The 25,190-nt window shown below is 39.9% G+C and overlaps 2 protein-coding genes and 1 long non-coding RNA gene across 4 annotated transcripts in view; 1 reads left to right on the forward strand and 2 right to left on the reverse strand.

The window, feature by feature from the left end:
• Window positions 1–25,190, forward strand: part of LOC144585886 (uncharacterized) — a 398,554-nt gene that overhangs the window by 344,428 nt on the left and 28,936 nt on the right. The gene's annotated exons all lie outside the window — the stretch shown is intronic.
• Window positions 1,939–17,181, reverse strand: LOC144585888 (uncharacterized). The gene is made up of 4 exons (XR_013540486.1): window positions 16,723–17,181; window positions 15,981–16,059; window positions 9,876–10,017; window positions 1,939–5,407 (listed from the first exon to the last, which is right to left on the reverse strand). It is a non-coding gene; the product is annotated as an uncharacterized LOC144585888 (long non-coding RNA).
• DISC1 (DISC1 scaffold protein) overlaps window positions 17,577–25,190 on the reverse strand; it is a 224,300-nt gene continuing 216,686 nt past the window's right edge. For both annotated transcript variants that reach the window (XM_078383154.1, XM_078383156.1), the window contains one exon: window positions 17,577–19,201. In XM_078383154.1, the coding sequence (XP_078239280.1) occupies window positions 19,046–19,201 (156 nt within the window). In that variant the 3' untranslated portion in view covers window positions 17,577–19,045. The remainder of the gene's footprint in view (window positions 19,202–25,190) is intronic.

Here is a 25,190-nt window from a genome sequence, read left to right on the forward strand (position 1 = left end):
GGCCCAGTTAGGCATCAAGCCAAGGTTCTTGTGTGTGCCGCAACATATATTTTGCACAGATACCAACCAGTTACATTACAGGGCTTTAATTTCACCCAGAGGAATGGATGACTTCACAAACCACTTGAGCTTTGCCCTTATAATTTGACATCCCTGGGTAGAACAGTAACTCACCCAGTACACAGCTTGGCACCCTTTTCCAATCGATTCCGTAAGGTGGAAGACATTGTGCTGGAATCAAGGTTGACTTTAAAAAGTGAGGACAGAAAACCTTTACCACTTCTGTGCACAGCAATTAAGACAGTGGTAATGTGAACCCCACGTTTGCAAAGCATGACATCCCAGTGCTGCAAGTGATTTTCACCCCACCCGTGAATAATAAAATTAAATGTGAAGGACTTGAGATTCAAATAAAATCATACACTGCTACTAAGTATAATTTGTTTCAACTAATAAAGACTGAGCAACTTTAAAAACGTTTTGAATTTTGGAAGTTTTCCACTTATAATAAGGTCTGGGGATTAACTCATCTCATTAAAAATTGTATATATGTCATTTAAAATGATGTTTAAAGGAATGTTGAGTACATGTAGGAGCTTTTCCAAGTCTCAGAGTATCACTCATTAAGTAATGGTCCATTTTTCAAACTGCTCCACTTCTACAAGCACTTTCAATACAGCTGAGTCTGGAAAAGTATTTTGAAACTCATGAGACTGTAATGTACCCAGGACTATTTTTCTACAGTCTTAGTTCACTGGACTATAATCTGTGGGGAATTTCTATGCAAGCTTCTTTGATGTTATGGGACTACTGCCACCCACGTTTAAATTTACCATACACAAAGCTCAGAAAAGTTACTTTTTCTGCTACAGTCCCCAAAAATTCCCCAGGCAGCTTGGCTACTGGTCATGCAAGCTAAGGCATACGGGATGCACAGTGCTACGTGTGTTGGACTAAAACTCAGGAATTCTGGGTCTGAATTCCCAACTCTGCCATGGAAACTCATGGCAGGTATGTAACCAAGTAAAACCAATCCAAAAACATCTTGCTTACCTTGAAAGGCCTTTTAGGATCCCTATAAGTCTGTTTTGACTTGTAGAGACATAGCAAACAAAAAAGTCCAGAATGTAATTTTCCTGGTTCTGATTACAGCAAACCTTGCCTTGCTTTGTATTGTTTGTGGTCTGGCTTCTTTCTCTGAATTATAGAGGTACTTTCCCCTCACAACAGTTTAATATGATGTGTTAAGGCTCTTGCTTGTAATGCTAGCTAGCCTACACAACACGGAGCAATCTAAGAGGGCAGTCGACAACTGCAGAGGGAAAGACGGTTAAAAGTATTTTGCTAAGTCATATTCCAGTTCTGTACCCTTTCCATAACAAACCAGTACAAACATTTTTTAAAAAATCTAATCCCATGCCTATGTTTTCCATGTTTAGCGTTTTTCCAATATATTGATATGACTTTAGCTATCATGGCACCATCCTAAAATTTTGTTAGACTCCAACTCTCTTTAGCTCCAATGGGCTAGGACAGTGGTGTTAAAGTTCAGTATCACTTCAAGGTCAAGGCCAATAGTTTCCTCCAACCAGGATTCCCTCTGCACTATCCTATGAAGAGAACTGTGGTTGTTACAAAATGGTCAAGGCATGCAAGACTGTGGCTAAATCTCTATCCTCTATCAGGAAAGACAAACCAACATTTTAAAAGGCCAGTTACATAATAGTCATTTCCTGCTTATTGGTCCTATGTTTCTGTTTTTTAAATACAACATTCCTTTTATCCTAGAATAAACTAACTATATTTACAGGTAAATCAATCCAGATTTCATCAACATGGCAAAAAAAAAAACCACCCTGTTCCATTCAATACTATATCCTCCCTCCAACAAATATTATTTGTAAAAGACATCAGAAGAATTGCACTATTGGAAGCCAGTTGTTATGTTTTAGAAATCACTGCAGCATTTATTGAGGTTTTTAATTACACTAAGCATCATCAAGAATGTCAAGGTTTTCTTTAATCATTAGTAATTGCTTTTAAAAAATACTGCCCTTAGAATTAACAAGCATTTGCTCTCGCTTTGTAACGCTAAATAAAAATAAATTGAAAAATAATTAAGCTATCCTTTGATGTTAATTATCACAGTTGTATTGAATGCCAGTGCATATGTGCAGTCCTCAATTCATTGAAGAAAATTCAGTTATTAGCTTCACTTTCAACCCAGTGGTTTCCTTCTCTCAAACATAAGTTGAAGAGAAATATTTTACAAAAGGATGCACCAGAATTCATTTCCCCCCTTTTAAAAAGAGGTTTTGCACATTGCGCTGTGGGGGAGGAACACACTGACATTTTGCCAGCAAGAGCACCCATTCTTGGGAAATAGTGTTTTCCTTCCTTTAAGGAAGTACTATTATGTTGCTTTGAAAATGCAAGTACATTTTTCCTGCCCCTGCAAGCTACTAGCATAATGACCTGGATAAGTCATTGTGCAAGTCTCACAAATATCTCTTAAAGGTCAGTGTCACCGGGTAGTCCCTTTTGCATTGTTCTGAAGACCTCAGAATGTACTGAATCTTAATTTTTTATTTGTTCCTACTCACTTTTCCCTGAATTGTGTATGGACACGTCATCCCGCCTCATTCAACTCTGCCCTTACAAGGAAAAAAAAATCTGTCTCCTGGCAGGTCATGATAGCACAACCAGATCTGGAGTGCCATGAAAGGTTGTTTAATTACTTACTACTCTTTTTGTTGTTGCCATCATCATAATCACATTTTTTTTTTCAGCCAGAGAGGGGAAGAAATAATTGTGGGGTTGCCTTTGTCCTGACCAAAACCATTTGGCTGGATTTGGGATGCCACGCCCCTTGACTTGGGTGGGGTGGACCCCTTTTTTTTGCTCAGCTCCAGGCAGCAAATAGCTGCCCCTCCTCTCCATCTGCCACTGGGACAAGATCAGAGCAAAAGCTGCTTCAGCATCTGTGATAGCCATTGCTCTTTAGCTTACACAGGCAAGGCCCAAGTTCTCTGAATGATAAAACCGGTCCATAATGGAATGGAAAATCAGATGTTAAAACCTACAGGAAGGTCATCCTGGGTGGGCTGGTTTGATTGTTTGTTTGGTTTTTGCAACTATCTCACTGTCAGGAACCATTCAAAATGTGTCGGCTTGAAATTGCCACCGTTGGGAGTGAGTGGGACGAACTTGTTTCTAGATCAGGACCAGTGGAACATGTCAACTACTCCACTTCTCAGGTGAGATCTATACAGGATCCATATTCTTTCCCTATAATTGATTCAGTTGTTATTAAATGGGCAGGATCTTTCAGGCCTGGAAAGAAGGGCTTTCCTTCTCAAAAGCAACCCCTATGCATTAAACATCTCTCCTCCATCTTCTTCCTCATTATTCTCTTACGCCTTGCCTTCCTGGATACCAGCTGTCAGCGAGGAGGGCTGTGGCAGCATCATCTTCCGCCTCCTTAGCTGGCTGGAGCTGCACCAGCATGGCCTGGAGAGTTTCCTTCACCATCTGGATCTCTCTCTGTAGAGACTGTATATGCTTTATTAAGGAATAAATTGAAAGATAATTGGCAGCTCCCTCCCCATCTCCAAGTTATTTAATAAGTCGTTGTTGTACTGTGCACAGCAGATGGGCATTGCTAGCTAATTGTAGCATCAAGTTCATCTAAACTGCTTGGATTAAATATTAATACATATTTCACACTCACATCCCCCACCCCACAGCTCCCTGGCCTCTCTTGTCTTCTCAGGCCTGTAGGCAACAAACAGCTTTATGTAGCATTTCACTTGAGGGGTATGAAATGAGCATCACATGGGGGGGGAGGGATGAGCATATGTAAGTGTGAGTGGCTCTTGTAAATCCCAATGTGTTACACAAAGAGAATATTGCAGTTGCTCTTCAGAGGGTATAATCTTAGATCTCAGCTTGAGAGGAATATAAATGAATATAAAGAGCTTTTTTTTTGTCACCGTGCCAAAACTTCAGGTCATGGATGGTAATTCCCACTAACATTAGAACAGATCCCCCCTCTGAGTTCACATATATAGTGCTCCCACTTCTATCTGAGGCTAGAATATTCTTTCTCTCTTTCCTCCCCTCCCCTCCACACACATACAATGAATTGACACGCCATGCTTTTTATTTACAAAAAGGAAAAACAGTATATAAGCTTATACTCAAATTTTGCTAAACATACTTATTTGCACGTAAACAATTTCAGTCTGTATAACTGAAATTATAAATCCCAATTAGGAGTGCTGAGTCTTATAGACTAACTTGGAAAGAAGAATTAGATACTCTGCAGCCCCATTTCTGTAGCTGGGTCAATATGTACAAAATAATACCCCCCCCCCAAAAAAAAAAACCCAGGATCCTCATTATGGAACAAAATGCAAATTGGATCTAAAAGCTCCAGATTATTTCACTAAGGGAACAGTCAAATAATGACTATTTTACATTTCAAACATAGATGAAATAATAATAAGAGATTCTACTTCAAGTAAAATTAACATGTCTCAGTTTGGAACAAAATCTTTTATAACGCTACACACCAAATGAGGGCAAAGTACAAGCAGTCACTGATGTTCTTCTCAGTGTTTTACCTTTCTTCAGGCTTCTGATCCATTAGGAAATGCTGCCTTACCCCAAAACAATGTCAAGATGAAAAGGCATCCTTAGGTTATGAAGTAGATGAATTTCTTTAGAGGGGGAAAAAGTGCAGCAAATCATGGGAAAGTTATGCAAATAACTTCAGTGCCAGACTGTTGCACATACCAATTTGAAAAGCCTTTTGGCAGCTTCTACTGAAGCTTCCTCAAGATCCCCCCCCATAATTTACATACATACATTTGCTGTCATATTTCATTTTCCGCCTTTTTACTTTAAAGGAAACTAATATGCTATCTATATAACTATCTATCTATCTATCTGGATGTTGTTTAATTATACAAATGAATAAATTTCCTGCATCTGGGATCTCTTTAGGAAAGCTGTTGAATCAGCAACCACCCTAGTGGAATGACCCTTCACTGAACTGGGTATTGGGTTTTTGTCAACTGATATGAAAAAACAATAGTATTCACTAGGAAAGTGGTTCCCGGCCTTGGGTCTCCAGGTCTTCTTGGACTACAGCTCCCAGACATCCTCACCAGCATAGCTATTGGTGAAAGTGTCTGGGCGTTTTAGTCCAAGAATATCTGAGTACCCAAGATTGGGAACCACTGCAGTAGTCACTTGGACAGTCTTTGCAAACAGACTTGGCTACCTTTCTGATTGCCTTAGTACCACACAAACAATGTATTTCTTTAATACAAGTGTTTATTTCTTGATACGAAGAAAACCAATGCTCTATGATTATCTCGTGTGTGCAATCTTCTTTCCAACTCTGTTGAAGGTGACAGGAAAAACATTGGTAACAGTAAAAGCTGGTTCAAATGAAAATCCAAGACAACTTTTGACAAAAAGTATACATCCAAAAACAGGGTCACTTTATCTTTGTAAAACTGTAGAAATGGGGGATCATGGCCAATTCATTCGTTCTCCTAGCTGATATAATTGATACTAAAACATAATCTTATATGAAAGAACATGGAAAAGAGACATAGCCATAGATTTGAATGGTGGCTTCATTAACTAATGCAAAACAATCCAAAGTGACCATTGAGGTACTGATGTCAGGGTACAGGTTTCTTAAACCTTTCAAGAAACTCTTCAACACCAGAGTTTTGAAAAACTATGACAAACTCTTCTCTCTTAAGTTTAGTAAGAAACAAAGAACAGTGTGAAACATAGGAAGCTAGTACCCTCCCCCCACCAACCTTGTAAATGCATCAAATTTTGGTTGTTGTGGGTTTTTCGGGCTTCTTGGCCGTGTTCTGAAGGTGGTTTTTCCTAACGTTTTGCCAGTCTCTGTGGCCGGCATCTTCAGAGGACAGCAAACTGCTCTGGTGTAGTTTGGCTAGGGCGTGGAGTATTTATGGCTGTGAGATGGGATGATTAGTGTGTATTGTTGTGGGTGTATTGTTTTCTGTGGATAGGTGATTAGTGTGTTTTGTTGTGGGTGTATTGTTGTGATAAGGAGATTATCAGTCACTGTGGTTGATGGTGGTGATCCCCTTGACCTTGTGGTTGGGTAGAGCTCATGACCTTTTGCATGCTGTATTTTTGAGAGCTGGGAGCCAAGTTTTGTTGAGTTTCAAACTTTCCTCTTTTTTGTTGAAGTTTTTCTGGTGCTTGTGGATTTCAATGGCTTCCCTGTGCAGTATTACGTAATGATTGCTGGTGTTGTCCAGTATTTCAGTATTTTGGAATAGAATTTCATGTCCAATTTGTTCTAGGGCATGTTCAGCTACTGTACTGCAGATTTTTCTGGTTGTTTTAGTCTGCAGTGTCTCTCATGTTCTTTGATTCTGGTGTGGATGCTTCGTTTTGTGGTTCCAATGTATACCTGGCCACAACTGCAAGGTATCCGATATACTCCTGCAGTGATGAGGGGGTCCCTTCTGTCCTTTGCTGACCGTAACATTTGTTGCATTTTTGTGGTGGGCTTGAATACTTTTATAAGTTGTGTTTTTTCAAAAGTTTCCCCATGTGGTCTGTGACCCCTTTGATGTATGGCAGAAATACTTTATTTGTGGGTGGCTGTTTTTCTTCTTCAGTTAGGTGTTGTTCTCTTGGTTTGATGGCTCTTGTGATTTCATTTTTGGAGTAGCCATTTCCCTGTAGGGCCCAATTCAGATGGCTGAGTTCAGTGCTGAGAAACTGAGCTTCACAGTTCCGATACACACTAATCACCCATCTACAGAAAACACAAAAGCCTATCTCACCGCCATAAATACTGCACTCCCAAGCCAACTACACCAGAGCACAGGTTGCTGTCCTCTGAAGATGCCGGCCACAGAGACTGGTGAAACGTTAGGAAGAACAACCTTCAGAACACGGCCAAAAAGCCCGAAAAACCCACAAAAACCATTAGATCCCGGCTATGAAAGCCTTCGCGAATATATTGCTCTTTTTATTGCTGGAGAATTCTCCATGCTGTTAGTCTCAGTCAGAGATCTGGGTCATGAACCAAACCTTCTTCCTGGATTATTAGATCTGGTGTCACTGGTAACTGCCAAAAATATGGTGCCATCTGAAGTAGGTTTGCAAACCATGGCTGATGTGGCCACCATGGCATAATCAAAATTGCTTTTGCCCATTCTTCTCACAGCTTCACAGCTGTGTAATCCCCAGAGGAAAAGAGAGGAGTGGAAAAGAGGAGGGGAAAGAAAGGGGGGAGGTGGTCAGCTGGGGTCGGTGTGGAAATCCTCCCTGAAAATCAATGTCTTTAATTGCTTCCTAAATATCCACAGGGAGAGGGCTAGGCGGAGATTCTCCAGAATCTGGTTCTATAAAGTTGGAGTCACCATGAAGAAGTCCCTACTTCTTGTAGAGTATTTATGGGCATCTCTCAGGGTGGCCACCTGGGGGAGTCTTGACTGGGAGGATCTTGTTGTTCGGGCAAATGACCTTAAGGAAAGATGCTCAGACAAGTAACATGGGGCCAAACTGTGGAGGGTCAAAACCCTGAACCTGATCCAGGACGCCACAGGCAACCAGTACTGATATTGTGATTAAAGTTCCATTCTTTTAAATGTATTTCTCTTTTTGTAAAGGTCATACATAATATTACTACAGTAAACTTAGCAGGAGAGGTTGGGTTTTTCCCATAAGAACAGATGATAAGCAGCTATGGCTGCTTGGTAGTTTGCTACTCTGATGCCTAACACTGACATGGAATATATTCTCCTTCCAATTGAATCCATCTTTCTACCTTCCTTAATGATAGGTGTTACATTGTTCACTCTTTGGACCCACTGTAAGATGCTTCCACTATTACTGAATTAGGCTGAGGATGCTTTAGGAGGAAACTCGACTCCTTATCATGCACATTGTATATGAGGATCTGTTATCTATTTCAGAATCTGAAGAATTTTGATCCTCTGAAATAATCTTTCATGTTTCTTTTTCCAAAAGTGCCACAGATGCCACTTGAGTCGTGTCAAGTACTGAAATTGTGAGTGACTTTTGATATTTCTCTTTTCGATGTTCTTCTTTTCTTTTCTTTTGAATGTTTTTTTAATTTTTGAGAGCACTTTCCCAGTATTGACAGCTTGGTGTTGATGGTGAGGTGCAATTTTGGGAACAATTTTGTTGTGTTCAGTCCCATTTGATAGTGATGGTTAAGCCACTTTCTTTCTGCCTCCCAGCTGTCACCAGTACCCCACCACTTTCCTTCTTCCATCTAGAAGAGGGAGAAGCAGAGGCTGTTCCTCTTTCTCTTTGCTCCCATCACTGCCTCCTCATTAAAAAAAGAGCAGATAGACAAGTGGTGATAGCAAGGAGGAGAAGCAACATGGCTAAGCACCTTCGACTGCAGATGCTGGCCCTTACTCCTTATGGTGTGGAAGAACATCTCTGGAGAAGTGGGGAGGTTTAAAGAGCTAAAATGCATGTGTTTTTTTGCTTATGCAAAAAGCATTTCTGACTAGTGAAAGATTCAAAATCAATCATGAAAGCTTGTTTTTGGAAGGGTGTAGAAAATAAAGGTGTTATTTTATGCATTCAGGATTAAAATAAGCACCCATTTCTTGCAACAGCGACAAAAAGGCTTTTTTTTTCTCAGACAAACTACTGTAGGCATTCAAATTGTCTGTCAAAACCATAACTGCTAATTAAGACCCAAAATGACTGTGAAATTGCAATATAAAATCCATTTAATTTTACTGGGAGTGCTCCAGCTTTCCTGTCAGTAAAGTAACACCTCTCATCAACTTCTCAGACACCAGCAATGCGTCACCTCTTGCCTTTGGTTTTTCCAATTAACAATTCAGATTATTTTCATATGCCTGCTACTGATTAACAGTATCTGGGTTTTCTATGGGTTTGCTTTACTCTGGTACATTATATTTGACAAATTCATCAGATAGACAGATACACATGAATTTCACCATTGCATTGTACACAGCTACAAGTCTACTTAAAAGTAAGACCCATGACATTCACTGGGTTTACATCTAAGTAAGTGGAGTATAAGATTCATGCTTTAGTTTGGATGGTTGCTTTCTCATCCATCTACCAAATACAAAACCTGCTGCCTAATATTTGCTCTGAGAAGCTACAATATTAAATAAAAATCCCTAGTGGGCTTGTGTAAATATTCAGTGCTAAGCATTAGTGCTGGCTTCTGGCTTCATCTCTGTTGTGTGTTACTCATCATCTCCTAGTAGGCTGGCTGATTCCAATATACTCTGTCATAAAATCGTATAATAAAAAACAATAGCATCTGGGATTTATTTTTTCTAACAGAAGTTTAATTATTAATCAAAGCCACAATGTGTGTTTAAATATTGGCAGAACTGCTTGCTCGACAGTACCAGGAAGTTAGATCTCTAAGAAGGAACCTTTTAATCTCCCTGTCTCTCTTTCTTTATTAAGGGAACAATGGCTGCAACCCATTATACAAAAATAGCCATAGCTCTGCCTGCAGGTTTTTGGAAAATCAAATTGCAGGTCACTGAATTTGCCCCTAATTATGTTATCATTTATCAATTGCATGTACATTCAGTACTGCTTTTCTTCCAAGAAGCTCAAGATTCTCCTTCTCCTCACTTTCTCCTCACAGCAACCCTGCGAGGTACCTTTGGGTAAGGGAGAGTGACTGCCTTAAGGTCACTGAGTAAGGTTGACTTGGGGGAAAGGGGCAGAGGCAGCACTTTAAGGATCCGGAAGGATGTCTTGGGAGGTATGCTACTTCTTGGACATGCAAAGATCCAAGATTTCCAAGACTCATCAAGACCAAAGATCATTACCTCTTCCTTCTGATCCATGCAGGAACAAATGATAATCACCAGACACAGTCATCAACATATTGCAAAATACTGAAGATTCTAAGGAAGGTGAAGGATCTTGGGATACATTATTTCATTACTCCTTCATGTTGAGAGCTGAGGACTCAAAAGAGAAAGAACACTAGAAGTAAATAACAGGCTGCCACATGGTGTCATCAGTGATGTGCTGGCTTGTTGAAGCACACGCAGGTGATGTGTTATGCTCTGCAGGAGTAGGGAAAAATGTGTTTCCTCAATGTCTTGCAGACCTAATCAGGGGGCCTTTCTTTTAAATCCTTCTAGGGAGGGAAGTGGCATTTCAGGAGCCAGGGGACACTAAACACTGGAACTGTGTGTTTCAGTGATGCACTAGAAGATGGGATGGTAGTACAGGAATCTACCAACGCATGGGAAAAGACAACTACACAGCAGCTGAAGGCAATGACCTAAGGTTTCTAATGTCTCCATACTAATACACAGAGTATAGGGAGCAAGATGGAATGGGACAAGATGAGTTTGAATTCCTAATTCAGGAAGGCAGATATGATTTGGTAGGCCTGGTTAGTGTAGATTTCACACTGGAATGTGGTAACTGATAGATATAACTTATTCAAAAGACATAGATCAGACAGGAAAGGAAGAGGAATAACATTATACATAAAGGGTGAATAGACCTACAAGGAGATCAATGACTTTGAGTGCTGAAGGCTCATGGAAAGCATCTATGTATAAATCAAGGAGAGGTAAATAAGAAAGATGCTACTTTAGGGAACTGCTACAAAACTCCAAACCAGCCTGAAGACTTGAGCAAGAATCCTGATAGAAACATGAAGGCTGAAATCCAGTAGCCACAACTAGAGGAGGCCCATTGAATCAATGGAATTTATGGAGGAGTTGACTCACCAAATCCCCAGTGACTCAATGGGCCTTCTCCAGTTGCAACTTGCTACTAGGTGTCAGGCAATATGTAATAATTTCACAAGAAGAGTGTTCTGTCTTTGCCCCTCACAGTCTCTGGATTGCAGTTACACAAGCTCCATGTATCCTATTGACAGCTATAGTGTTTCTGTATAATCCACACAGGAAAAAAAAAATGGGATCTGGATCTTGGATGATGCCTCCTTGATCAGATTACCAAATATTCAAAGGGGAGACATACTGTATAGTTGTAATGGAAGATTTAAACATTTATGATATCTTCTGCAAGTCCAACTCTGCCAAGAATGTAAAATCCTATAAATCCCTCACTTGCCTTGCTGACAACATGTTGGCAAGTGCTCAACACCTACTTTGGGGCTAACATCCCCCCACAGCAAGGAAGCAGTGAGGGGATGGTTGCCCAAAATAGGTAACAAGAAGGTATGGAAAAACCCAGACGCCATAAATGTACTGCAGTGCCTAGGGCCAAATGAACTGGATTCAATGGTACTAAAGGAAATGGCAAGTGAAATCTCAGTGACTCTCTTGAAAATATTTGAGAATTCCTGGAAAACTGGCAAAGAAAATGTTGCCCAGCATTTAGAGGGGGAGTGGAGATCTGGACAACTACTGACCTGTCAGCTGGACACCAGGAAAACATCTAGTACAGATCATTAAACGGTTGGTGTGTGAGCACTTAGAAAAGAACATTGTACAGTAATTGTTAAGAATCAGCACAGACTTCTTAAAAACAAGTCATGCCAGATAAAACTCTCTCTGTCTTTGCCCTAAGCCCAGTTTTGTTCAAAATCTTTATAAATGACTTAGATAAAGCAATAAAGGGGATGCTTATCAAATTTGCCGATGGCATCAAATTGGGAGGCATTCTCAGAAGGCAGAATCAGAATTTAAGATGACCTTAATAGACTGGAGAACTGGACCAAAACAAACAAAATGAGATTCAACAGGGAACATGTAGAGTTTCAAATTTAGGCAAGAGAAGTTAGATGTAGAAGTATGGAATGAGTGATATCTGGCTTGGCAGTAGAACATATGAAAAGGATCTAGAGGTCTTAATAGACCACAACCCAAACATGAGTGAACAACATAGCGACATAATAAGAAAAAAACGAAAAGCAAATGCAATTCTAGACTTCATCAACTGAAGCATAGTATCCAGATCAAGGGAAGTAATAAGGCCACTCTATTGTGCTTTGGTCAGATTTCACCTGGCCTACTGTGTCCAGTTCTGGGTACCACAGTTCAAGATTAATACTGACAAGTTGCAATGGATCTAGATGGAAATGATCAACATAATAAAAAGTGTGGAAACCAAACTCTATGAGAAACAGCTGAGGGAACTAGTATTGGTTTGCCTGGGAAACAGAAACCACCTTCATACACTTAAAGGGTTGGCATGTGGAAAGATGGAATAACCTTGCTTTTTTGTGCCTTCCAGGGGTAAGGACCTGATCTAATGACTTAAAATTACAAAAAAGTAAGTTTTGACTAAACATTAGGAACAGCTTCCTAATAGTAATATAGTAGAATGGACTACCTCAGAATGTGACGGACTTTCCTTCTCTGGAGAATTTTAAATAAATATTGGGTCACCATCTATCAGGGGTGCTTTAGCTGTGGATTTCCTGTGTTGGCAGCAGGTTGAACTAGAATGACCCTAGAGTCTCTTCTAACTCTACAATTCTTTGAGTTTCATGTAGAGATGTGGACAAATATAAAAACGGATCTGATTTTTTGATGAAAATAGCTGATTCGTTAAATATTCGTCCATTCATATTCATGGGTTCCAGAGCCCCCCATGAATATGGAGGGATGAATATTTACCCGTTTTTATTCATCCTTCATATTACAAAAAACAAAACAAAACACCATTCTGCCTACCGGCTACCGATCAGCTGATCGGCGGCAGATAGGCAGCCAACCCCCCACAGCCACCCAACTCCACAGCCTACCCCCCAGCCCCTTCCTTTCCCTACCTTAGCCCCCACCTCACCCTCACCAACACCTCCTTACCTTAATGTCTGCGGCTGAGGTCTCCGTCTGGCCTCCCAGCCATGGCATGTAAAAAGGGAAACTGGCTGTCCTTTGCAAAGATGGCAGCTGTGGCTTCATTTAGGGTAGGGAAGCTGCAGCCACCATCTTTGCAAAGGGCAGCCAGTCTCCCTTTTTACATGCTGCGACTGGGAGGCCAGATGAAGACCCCGGCAGCAGCAATTAAGTTAAGTGGGTGTCGGTGGGGATGGAGTGGGGCTAAGGTAGGGAGAGGAAGGGGGTGGTGGGGTTAGGCTGTTGGAGTAGCTGGCTGTGGGGGGTTTGGCTGCCTATTGGCCGCCGATCAAATGATACTGGAGGCAGAATTGTATTTTTGTTTCTTTTTTAATAGGAAGGGAGTGTCGGTAGGGGTGGGGGAGGGCTAAGGTGGGGAAAGGAAGGCGGGTGGGGGCAGGCTGTGGGGTTGAGTGGCTGTGGGGGAATGGTGTTTTGTGTTTTTTTGGTAATACAAAGGAGGGCGGCGGTGTGTGTTTTTAATACCCCCCACGAATCGACGAATAATTTTGTTATTTGTTGCTTCATGGGGGCAACTTCATGCTTTGTGAGTCACGAAGCAGGACAACTTCCCAAAATGGTGAGTACTCCCCATTGCTTAGTGGCCAGGTCAACCTGTCCCACCATACACCACAATGGCTCTTGGCCATTAGGATTTATCCACTTTAATGGATGATTGAAACATGACAATATCTAAGAATCAATTTAGATGCCACCAGAAGAGTTGTTAGCATAGTTAATGCTTCTTCATTTTAAAAAGTAAGCAGCTGCTCCAGCAAAGAGCCAGTTCAGACGTTATGTTTGCCAGTTCTTATAGACATTTAACCGCTCGTGCAAGTCATGGTGTGAAAAGAATAGAACTGGCAGATGGCATTTTACAGATCAGCTTCCAAAGCCAGGTTGTGCTCTGAAACAGGAAACCCATGCTCGTGGAAGTTGATCTGTTGAATTATGCATCCCTTCTGTCTATGTTACACTGCTTAGGCAAGAGTTCAAGTGATAATAATATCTGAACCAACTCTAAGATTCATACAGATGCAACGTAAACAGGTGTGGAGCAGCCCTTGTCAGCCATGATAATTGCCCTATATAATCCAATGCCTCTTCTCCATTTATCCATTCCATAGGGGTGCAGAGAGATCATGCCTAGCCTATTTGCCCCCAGTATGAAACTATTCCTATTCACAGCAGAATTGTGCAGATCTAATATCCGTGGCCAGGGAATATCTTTAGGGCAGATTATGATATTATGCCATCCTTTTGGTGCATGACCAGGAGATTGCCTGGGAGCTCCTTTTGGTTCTGCAAAGAAAAAGTGGGCTGCATAAATATACTAAATAACAAACATGCAGCACGGTCTCAAACAGGTGCTCTGTTGCAGCACTCTAACTATGTAAACTGAACCTTAATTCTATGTACCCTGCTGGAGTTTTTTTTACCATGATACTTCCCACCAGACCTAAAAAGACACATGGAAGCATTACTACTCCCTATGTCTTTTTTTAAAAAAAAATTCTGTGGTATACAGTGGGGTCTCTACTTAAGAACGTCTCTACTTAAGAACAATCCAACTTAAGAACAGCTCCATTTGCTAAATTTTGCTTCTACTTGAGAACAGAAATCCAAGATAAGAACAGGAAAAAAAACCTTTCCTGCTCTTTTTTTAACCTTAGGTCGTCTTAGGTTAAAAAAAATTTCTCCCCCTAGTGGTAGAGTACGTATTAACCAGCTTTGCATTAGTTCCTATGGGAACTAATTCTTCAGTGTACGAACGCACCTCTACATAACAAAAAAACAGCCAGAACGGATTAATTGGTTTTCAGTCCATTCCTATGGGAAATTTTGCTTCAACTTAAGAACGTTTCAACTTAAGAACACCATTCCAAAATGGATTAAGTTCTTAAGTAGAGGTTCCACTGTAGTTTCTATGGACGGAAAAGAGCAGATACGGATTAAATGGTTTTCAATGCATTCCTATGGGAAATGCAGATTCAACATAAGAACTTTTCAACTTGAGAACCACCTTCCAATACGGATTAAGTTCTTAAGTAGAGACCCCACTGTACTCAGCATTACATCGAAGACACCCTGAGACAATGCATGGTGTGACAAAGATGCATCACATATTATGTTACAAAGATAAAGACATGACTGGAAAAAGGAAGAAAAATACACTGAGAGATGACTGTTAAATATTCAGAAGTCCTACTGCAGGGGGCGAACAATTAATTTCTATAGGGGGCCACATGAAAAATCTGAACTGTGTTCGGGGGCCAAAGCAACTTTACTTAAAAATAAATGAAACCGTGATGCTATGATTGCTTTTATTTTCAACTTGTTAATCTTCACAAATACTAAAGAGGTTTTTTGTGGTATGTTAAGATAAGCAACTTATCAACTTTAGACAAAAAGCTAAAAATGTTTTTGATGTTTAAGTTGTTCAGTGAGAGAAATCCAGTCTGTCTTGGGCTTGAACAAGTGCTTGAACTGGAGCGATGACCGGCGGGCCAGACAGGAGCGGCTTGTGGGCCATATGTGGCCCTCGGGCCGCACTTTGCCCAAGTCTGTCCTACTGGAAGTTGTTTTTTCCTTCTGATCCCCAAAATATTGTCACATATTGAATGCAATGAAGTACATTACTTTTTTCAATAATAAAATACCATTTCATTAATTAAATTTTTAAACAAAAATCACAAGTGTTTTACATTTCTGCACAGTGCAAGGAAAATCTGCTCAGTAAAAGAAAAATGCAATGGAAGGGGTTGCCATGGTGGGGACAGTTGGCTGATTTTAACATAACATTGGCAGTAACATGTTAGTAACACATTGCTTTACTTAGTACATGTGTGTAATGCTAATGAACACTGCATTAACTTTTTAGTAACATTTCCAAACTCTAAATCTGTCCTGAGTCTTTGAAACAGGATTTGATTACAAATTACATATGTCTTTTCCTGCCTTTTGTTTCCTAACCATATTCTTTCCAATCCTTTGCTTCCCCCCCCCCCACACAACTTTTCCTCCCCTTGCTTTGCCTACCTTCTTCTACATTCCTGCATGAATCTAATTTAAGCAAGATCTGTCCTGGGAGACGCAAATTACCTGTGAAAGAATCCTGGGAGAAAAAGACAACAATGATTCCTCTTCTTTTTTCATTTAGCACCATTCCATTAACATCGGTCTAACAGAGAATGGCATGAAGAATCAGCAAGTTTTAGCTCAATTCCACTTGGTTTCAGCAGCCTATTAATTCCTTCTGCTTCCTCATTCAAAAGATTTTATCCAGAAGAGAATCAAACTGTGTCCTTGTTATAGCTGTTTGCACCATACAGCATTGTCCACAGGAAAAAAATCCAAGGTAGTATCTCATAATAAATAGTTACTGAGTATTTTAAATGAAAAATATATGCTAAGATATGGCTGCCGATAATAATTCACCAACAGTGCAATCCTATACATAGCTACTTTGAAGTCAAAACATTGCTTAAATACCTGTTGCTAAGAATAATAAATTGCATTAGAGTATGCCCATTGAATCAGTGGGGATTTGTTGAGTCAAATCTTCTGTAAGTTCCATTGATTCAAATGGACCTTCTCAAGCTAAAACTTACTTTAGCATCGTATGTTACAGTTAGAGTAGGCCCATTTGAATCAATGGAATGGTAGGCTTGACTTGCCAAATCCTTATTAATTCAATGGGCCTACTCTATTCTGATTTGCGACATTAAGTAACAGGACTGCTGGTCTACTGACCTTGCAGCACAGAGGTTTCTGCGGTTTAACCCACAGCGCCACCACGTCCCTTTGCTTGTTTACATGCTCCTAAATTGAATATAACACTTACATTAGAAAGAATGTGTCTTCATTTTCCATTCTGTGTTCTCTCCTGCATTGGCATACGGCACAAATTGCATGAAAGATGCTAAACATACTTTTTCATGGAACACATGAAAAAATATATCTTAGTCAATCCGATCTAATTTTGGATCAAGGCAAAGACAATTCTCAGTTTCACTGAGCATGACATAAATGGTTCACTGGCTATTCTCTGGGGGCTTGTCTGCACACAAGTGTTCCATGATATCCATTTGATAATTTAGCACTAAATGAGGGGACTGACAGAGAACTCCGGAAAACATAGCTGAGTACAAATGACCTTTTGAAATTCTCCACCCTGTTTGGGAGAAGAGAAACTAGAGGGATAATTTCACTGAATTTCTCCAGGGGAAGGAGTTATTCTCCAATAATTCCTCAGAGGTAGGACTCACCATAAGCTGTGGTAGTAGCACAACTTTGTTCTCTCCCTCCCTGTTAAGGTATATAATTTTTATATAGCCTGAACATAATATGTGTGTGTGCAGAACAAGAATAAGATGACATCATTCCTTCATCCCTGGCTGATGCAATCCACTGCAATATGAGGACTGCCACACCTGTGTGCATGAGATCACCTCAGACGGGATTGGACCAGACTGATACCAGGATTGTATATAAGAAATGAACACTGTACAGTCTCTCTCTTCTCCTGTATACTGATGTCTGCATGTCATGCTGCTGGTTTGAATACTGAGCCATTGAAGTGCTGTATGTATGTATATCCTGTATATATTTTGTAAATACACTGCTTGTGTTCGTTTATCTGCGCTTTACTCTGCTGAAGACAAGATAAAGACACAGATGCCCACTCCCTTATCACTCCCCATTATTTTGTTTTTTATGGAATGCCCTTTACCAAGTGTCATTCTAAGGTACTGTGATGGTGGTGGCAGGGAGACAGGCACACAACCTGCTCAAAAAGTTGAGATATTTTAGAAAAAATTCTTCATGTGGCCTTCTGTTTCCAAGGAGGGAGGGAATAAAAAGAAAAGCTCAGAATGCTTCTCAGGAAAAAATGCCTTCTGAGAAATTTTAGCTCGGCACATGTTGTCATTCTTTAGGGTTCAGCACCTCTTCCAGGCATTCCAATTGGTACATTTTTGAAGGAGCACTGCAGATAGTTTTGTCTCTATTGCAAATGCTTATAGTATACTGTAGCTCTTTCCCTATACTTGCTGTAGTAGGTATAAGAGAGGGCAGTGTTATATCTAATTTAAGAAAAAGGGGGAAGACTCTACTGTGCCATAAATTGTCCTCTGGTTTCTCAAAAGTTTTATTTCCCCATGAAAGAAGCTCCATTCTTCTGCATCACTCTCTGCATCCATTTTGTTTTGCGCGCGCGCACACACATACACAGAGAGAGAGAGAGAGAGAGAGAGAGAGAGAGAGAGTTATGATTAGTTCATATATATGAACTAATCGTAACATTGCCTGAGGGTGCTTCATTTGTATCTGCTTTTTCATCATCTCAGTATCCCTATGCAGCTTCCTTGGCTACCCATAAGTCTTGAACTGAAAAAGCGCTATGGAAAAGGTTACCTAACTGCATCTTCATGAACTTTAACTGATGTGTGGAAAGTGGGGTAGAGGGGAGAGCTGGTGGTTGTAGCAGCAATGATTCTACGTACAGTGAAAGACGTGACAGTCACTCATACTCCTCAGTGACCTCAAAAGAAAGGTAAACACAAGAATCCCTATCCATTAGAATTCCTCCCAAATCTCTGGTTTTGAAATTCTTTTTGAGATAAGTTCCTTTTCTATCACACTGATTGAGAATGTCTGGAATTCTCACAGGCAAAAAATAAAATTAAAAAAGGCACTGCACTATAATATAAGAAAAAAATATAGGAAGCCAAGTGCAGTCTGCCCTAAGCTTTTATCTACTGAATTATTGTTTGTTTATTTTATCCTTATAAAATGTATTTAGAACAATGGTCCACTACAAGAGTGAGGAATATATGACTCCCCTGTTGGACTGAATTTCACTTCCCTTCACCATCAACTATGTTGGCTGAAGAACTTGAAGTCGCATCCAGTCCAACATATGAAGGCTTCTTGGTACCATCCTTTGCTCTACTATAGCATCAGAATTAGAGAACTGCTGGCCTTCTGCCTATTACAGGTTTCGATCCATGGAATCCACACACAGTACTGACAGTAGTAAAGGACTGTGGGAATTGCAGTCCCAAACATCTGAAAAGTTAATGGTTCTGAACCACTCATAACATAGTTCTTTTTAGCCATATTCACACAATGACAGTTTCAGAACTGTGTCAATGAAACCTGGTTCTTTAGCTATAGCGCCAACACAATATCTCAAAAAGGATATCAACAAGGGCCTCATCACAGCTGCAGACTGCTCTCTGAAGTTGATCTTCCACATGCATCAGTTTCTCACTTATTTTTTCACATTTTTCATCAAGTTCTGCAGGAAGTATATGGGATTCCTACAAGCAGATAAACACACACACACACACGCAATAAAGTATATATTCATTAGCTTTCTATTAGCTTGGTTCAACATGATGCTAACTATAATACAATTAAGCATTTTAATAATATTTTATTCATCAGGGGCAAAGTTAATATAATGGCAGGACACTTGAACATCTAAAACAGGCCTCCCACCTGTCCGTCATATGTGACCAGGCAGATGGTCTATGGCATTTATGTGTAGTTAGAACCTTTTGTCACAGGATAACAAGGCCTTCTCACTGAGGTCATGGCAACCTGTATCTGGGCTAGTGTCATGCCTCACCCAGGATGGTTGCCCGTTGGATCATGACCAACACATTACAGAGTCTGAAGAACCTATTGGTTCTTGACATTTCTGAAAGTACACCAGGCCTGTCTGCAGTGTAAGGCCTGAAGCAATCTGTGGATGGTACACCGTACACCACCTTGCCTCTGATTATGGAGGGGGAAGTCAAAGAAATTTCCAGTCCCAGAAGTGTCTGAGGTCAGAAGAGGGCAGGCACTGGCACTATTCTGTCAATGGAATGTGTTCCCCAAGGCTCAAGAGAACAAGATTCCTTTTAACTAAGAGGAGCCTCATGAATAAATGAGTCTTTAGGAGTAGGGAGCACTGGAAAGTGGCCAACCACTTGGTTAAGGCTAGGGGACCAGGCTGATGAGGGTTGTTAGTTGCTGTCAGTAACCATTGTCCTCAAGGTCCTTGATCTCTGGATATGAGCTAATACACTACTTTTTGTACCCTGCCTCTCTTTGGGCTGTTCCACTATGTCTGGCCTTGGCTTTATGTTAACAGTTCTATTGCTAGAAAGCACCAACCTTTAGACAGACTGACTGTGCTTGACCTCCTTAGGATCCTGCATTTTGGATTGCCCCCAAACCCTACCTGACACTATATCTCTCAGAGTCGTGGATTACACAGCTTTCTGGAGCCAAGGTGGAACCAACCAAACCAAGATGGTTATGTTATGACTTGACACAAAAAGGAGAAGTGTAATCCATTCATAGAATCAAAGTTCTAAGTTGGGTAATACCGTTTGTTAGGTCACATCACAAAAAAAAATACAAAGAAGATGAGTATTTGACTTCTCCAGAATTTTCCATCAGGCAAAGATAACAAATTGTGAACTGACACCTTCACGACCTATGTATCTTGCAGAATCTAAAACTCAGTTTTGTCTTTCTGGCACAGCTGGGAGACATGACTACACAAGCCTGGAGCACCTCATTTGGTACAGATTTTTGGCATTCTGTCTGAACCCCAAGTGTTATACCATCTTTGCCTGATAAAGAGCTTTTGGAGAAACCAAAAACTCTCTTTATTTGTAACTCAGACAGGGCAGCCACTTACATACCACCACAAGAGAACATGTGTATCCAACAAAAGAAGATGCCAGTTTACATAAAATCGCACGTGCAAATTCATATATGCAAATGCAAAATCAGAGTTTTTGATAATTTCAACAAAACTATAGTACATCTTCCCTGGGTGATGAAGACTGACCAAATGACCTGTATGCTGTGCAATCTGCTGTACACATGGTCATTTTGGCTAGGTGACTTCAGGATCAGGTTCTTGATCTTCTCTGTTATGTATATTTATATGTAACACAGAGATGATAGTACTTCAAATATAGCCCTCTTTCAAAAAAGAGGGCTATCCCTTGGCAGCCCTTCAAACGGGCAATTGTCTTAGATAAAAGAGAACACATGGCCAACCTAGTCAAAGACTTAAGTTAATATAGCAAAAAGTATTGCTGCAATTTCTATTTCATGCTTGTCAAATTAAATTACACTGATAGCTCTGCTTGTTTAAATAGTTGACAGAGCTACTCTTACAAACATCTATTGGAGCTGCAAGGTAACTTGTGGTTTGGAAAATATGTCAAAGAAAAAAGCAGCCTTACACAGGTTATTGTCTGTGGATTTTCATTTGTTTGCTTGGTGCTGGGTTACATTCAGAGCGCTAAAATAAGATACTGACGTTATAGGTCTGGAAATCCATGACACTGGCAACTGGGTAGCGGAACTTTTAGAAGTGACATCTTGCAAGTGAGTGACATATATACAAAGGAGTATCTTACCCAAGTTTAAAGACAGATGGAATGCCTTCCCGAGTGCTTTGATGTCAACACTATCCCAAAATAGTAATTGTTGTGATCTGATCATATAGCTCCTTGCCCAGCTGACACATAAAAAAAACACCTTTCCTCTCCATCTCGCACCATCCTGTTATCTTGCTCATCTTATGCTCATCTTTCTTTTAACTAACTATAAATGGATTTTTAATAACATCAGAGACTGTAATAATAGAACCACGGTAGAATTTTTAGAACCACTTCCCCTTCCAAAAAGCTTTTCTCCTACCCAAAGGGATAATTTGTCTATTTTTCATTGTCCTTTTAATTACTAACTTTCTCTTTAGCTACTATGCAAGTTGTAATGGAAACTGAAATATTAGATCTCAATATAATACAGATAACATTTCCATATGGCATATGATATGCCCATGTCCAGTGGTAACTCCTTCTTGGCAGGATATATTGAAGCATATTGCTTTTTTATTAGAAAAATCTTTGATATTTGTAGACATATATCTATTTTTAAATTATATTGTTGTGAGATGGAATTTAAATGGTGATCAATGTGGTTTGATCATCTCTTAGTCGTACTATTGCTTAAAAGACTCACATTCAGAAGTTAGAAAGAGAAATAAACCCAATCTATTGTACAATGGTCAGAAGATTTTACTACTTTAGCTACACATGAATGTGAGTTTTACAGATGCCAACTCCAGGCCAGTGTTTTCAAATGTGCACATCTATGTGTGTTTTTACACATTGTCAGTTTACATTAATACACACACCCAGATTCATATATCCTACATATTTTTCTCTCCTTTTTCCTTTTCTCATTTTTTCCAGTGCAATTATAATTCAAAATCCAATAGTTATACAGTTCATTCTCATTGTTATGGTAATATAGTTATGGTAATAAATAATTAAAAATCTTGTACACTGAAATGAGCAGTTAATAGTTGACATGTGGGGAAATTTCAACTCCTGTATCTGAAGTAACACAGAAGGAAAGGAAGGATATCGTTGTCGTCTGGAAGAAGCATTAATAGACCCAGGTAAAACATTCAGTATTCTGTCCACACACACACCCCAACAAAGTGTTCTTGTAGAATTTTACAATAATTGTATTTGACAGAAAGCCTGACTGCAAATCTCTATTAAAAAATAGTAAGTCTCCACCAGGGATCAATGTGGCAGAAGCATTTAAAACCATGGGCAGTCATACTGGGGGGGGGGGGGAGACTTCCTTATATTGGCTGCATATGTCCTTGTGCCTGCATGTGGTGAAAGAAAACAATGAAGAACAACTCATCCATCAAGCTGTTAAATTGTTATTCAATACCCCAGCAGGATCCTGCATATTTTAGGGAGAGAAAAAACAAAACACCTGAGCAAATAACAAGATTGGAAAGCTGTTGAAAACACCTTTGTGACTGGCATACAAGAAGAGGGGACAACAATATAAGCAAACTTTGTTGTCTTGCAGGCTTGTAAGTTGCACAATCATCAAGCCATATATTTGCTCTGAAAATGTCTGGTTACCAACTGGGGTATCAAATTCAGAACAGCAATTTCATTTTCCAAGATGCTCACTATCCACCGTGGAAAAGTTACAGTTGGATACAGCCATTTTTTCCACTATGTGTGCATGTTTCATGTTTTGTTTTCATTTCAAAGTACAAAGTAACAAGAATGCTGAGTAAAACCCTTATATAGCTTAATAAAAATTATTCCGTCCATTTTGGTGGAAAAAGCTACCTGTGGCACACAGACTGATGAATGCTACAAAAGTATCTCCAAATCTAGTCACCATTTATTAAAGTAGAACTATCACAATTCAAAATGTGTGAAGGGGTGCTGTCTTTTCCTATAAACAACAAGAACAGCATGTTGCAATGTCTGTGTTCATTGATGAAGTAGTTTAGCTGACTCTAACTGAAGTGTACTATTGTAATCGAGAGCTTTTAATATACCACGTTCTACTTTGGACTCCTACTGTGATCACTCACACTACTTGTGAGGATGATTCAAACATGTGTGATAGAGACAGTGCTGGAAGATGAGACTCCCAAGTCTGAGAGGACTTCATTACCTACTATAGGAGGACAAAGGCCAAGTGTGAGTAGCCCTGTTCTTCATGAAGTTATTGGATCAATTTCAAAAGGGCATTCAGTTTGTGAGGTGCAAAGACATGAAAAGAAAATCTGATGGACTGATTCAGTAAAGGAACTCACAGATCTTAGTTTGCAAAACTGAGCAGAGATATGAATGATGAGATATTTTCAAAATCATTAATTTTTAGGGTCACTAGGAGTCACGAGCAAATGGATGGCCCAAAACATCTATACATCTTTGCCATTCTGCTTTTCTGATGGTTGCCTCCTCCTTTTCCCAATAGCTTTCTGTTTCTGTCTGCAAAATGACATTTTAAGATGACAGCCATAGTGCAGTTACTAACACTATACTTGTCTACTCATATTATGAAAACAAGGCCAAGATGCTAATCTCCAAAATGTGGAAGTAATACAAAATGCAGGTGGCTAGAATGCAGACATTCTTCTAAGGAAAGGGCAGGGAAACAGTGCTCTCCAAACCATTTCCAGGCAAAGGTAACTTGTCAGGGACTTCATTCTGGCTGCGGGTGGGGATGAAGCCAATAATGGATGGGGACAGAACCTAAAGCAGGAGAGTCCATCTCTTTCCTTCTGTTTCTATCTCTCTGTTCTTTAGCCTTTTCTTGTCCTCTCCAGCCAGCAAATTTGGATCGGAACAGGTCACTTGAGGAGGGTGTTACTGAAACTAAATTAAAGGGCCATGTAAGATCAGAGCTCAAGGATCACACAAGGCACTTAATCATAAATTAGCCATCCTGACCTATCTCTTTTTTTTTTTCAAGTGAAGAAACAATACCTGATAAGAAAAAAATTAAATGGTACGATTTGCTAAACTTAGCAAAGTGAAAAGATGGATTCCTGCATCTGAACTGTCAGAGTCATATACTGCCTCTGATTCTCTATGCAGTTTTCATTTTGAGTGATAATTGAAGTACAGTACAGAAAATATTTAACAATTTCTTCATTGTCAATGTTAAAGTTATGGAATTTTTTCTGCAGTTAGGACGCTTGTCCTTTCAATGTCACCTGAAATATCATTTTCTTTCATCTTCATCAGAAGCAATTTCAAGTTGCTGCCATTAATTGCCAATAATATGGTGTTATCTGTGTATCTCAATGATGTTTCTTTCACCAATTTTCACTCCTACTTCATCTGGCTCTAATCATTTTTATATTATGCTCTGAACAAATAGGGAGATAAAATGCACCCTTTAATGACCAATGGGAAGTCATTCTGTTTCTCCATATCCTATCTTAACAGTAGCGTCTTGTTCAGAATATAGTTATACATCAGGACAATCAAATGTTGGGGCACACCCATTTTTTTCAGAATGATGCACAGATTTTTATGACCTACCCAATCAAAGGCTTTACTGTAATACATAATACTGTAATACTGTTTCTCCTTTCCATTCAGTTCTAGGGAAGTTGTTTTGGCTCTACCAGCAATAGACTGAAAGAAGCCAAATGCAGATAAGACAGAGAGGCTCCTTGTCATGCTTGGACTGAGCCTAGAGGCCCAGGGAATGGTGGCCAAGAGCACATTTCCGCCGTGAAAATTAGTGTACCAATTGGGCCCAAGCCTTGAGACGTCTGATCTGATCACAGTGAACTGCCTTAGTTTCATCCTGTTCAGTCTGCTATAATGATAACAGATGACAAAGAAAATGCAGAGGTGCTCAATTCATATTTCAGCTCAGTATTTTCCCATAGGACAGACTATGAACCTCCAGACAAACGAGAAATGCAAGTGGAGGGATCACAATTGCATC

This window comes from Pogona vitticeps, chromosome 1 (genome assembly GCF_051106095.1).
Source record: "Pogona vitticeps strain Pit_001003342236 chromosome 1, PviZW2.1, whole genome shotgun sequence".
Classification (NCBI taxonomy): Eukaryota; Metazoa; Chordata; class Lepidosauria; order Squamata; family Agamidae; genus Pogona; species Pogona vitticeps.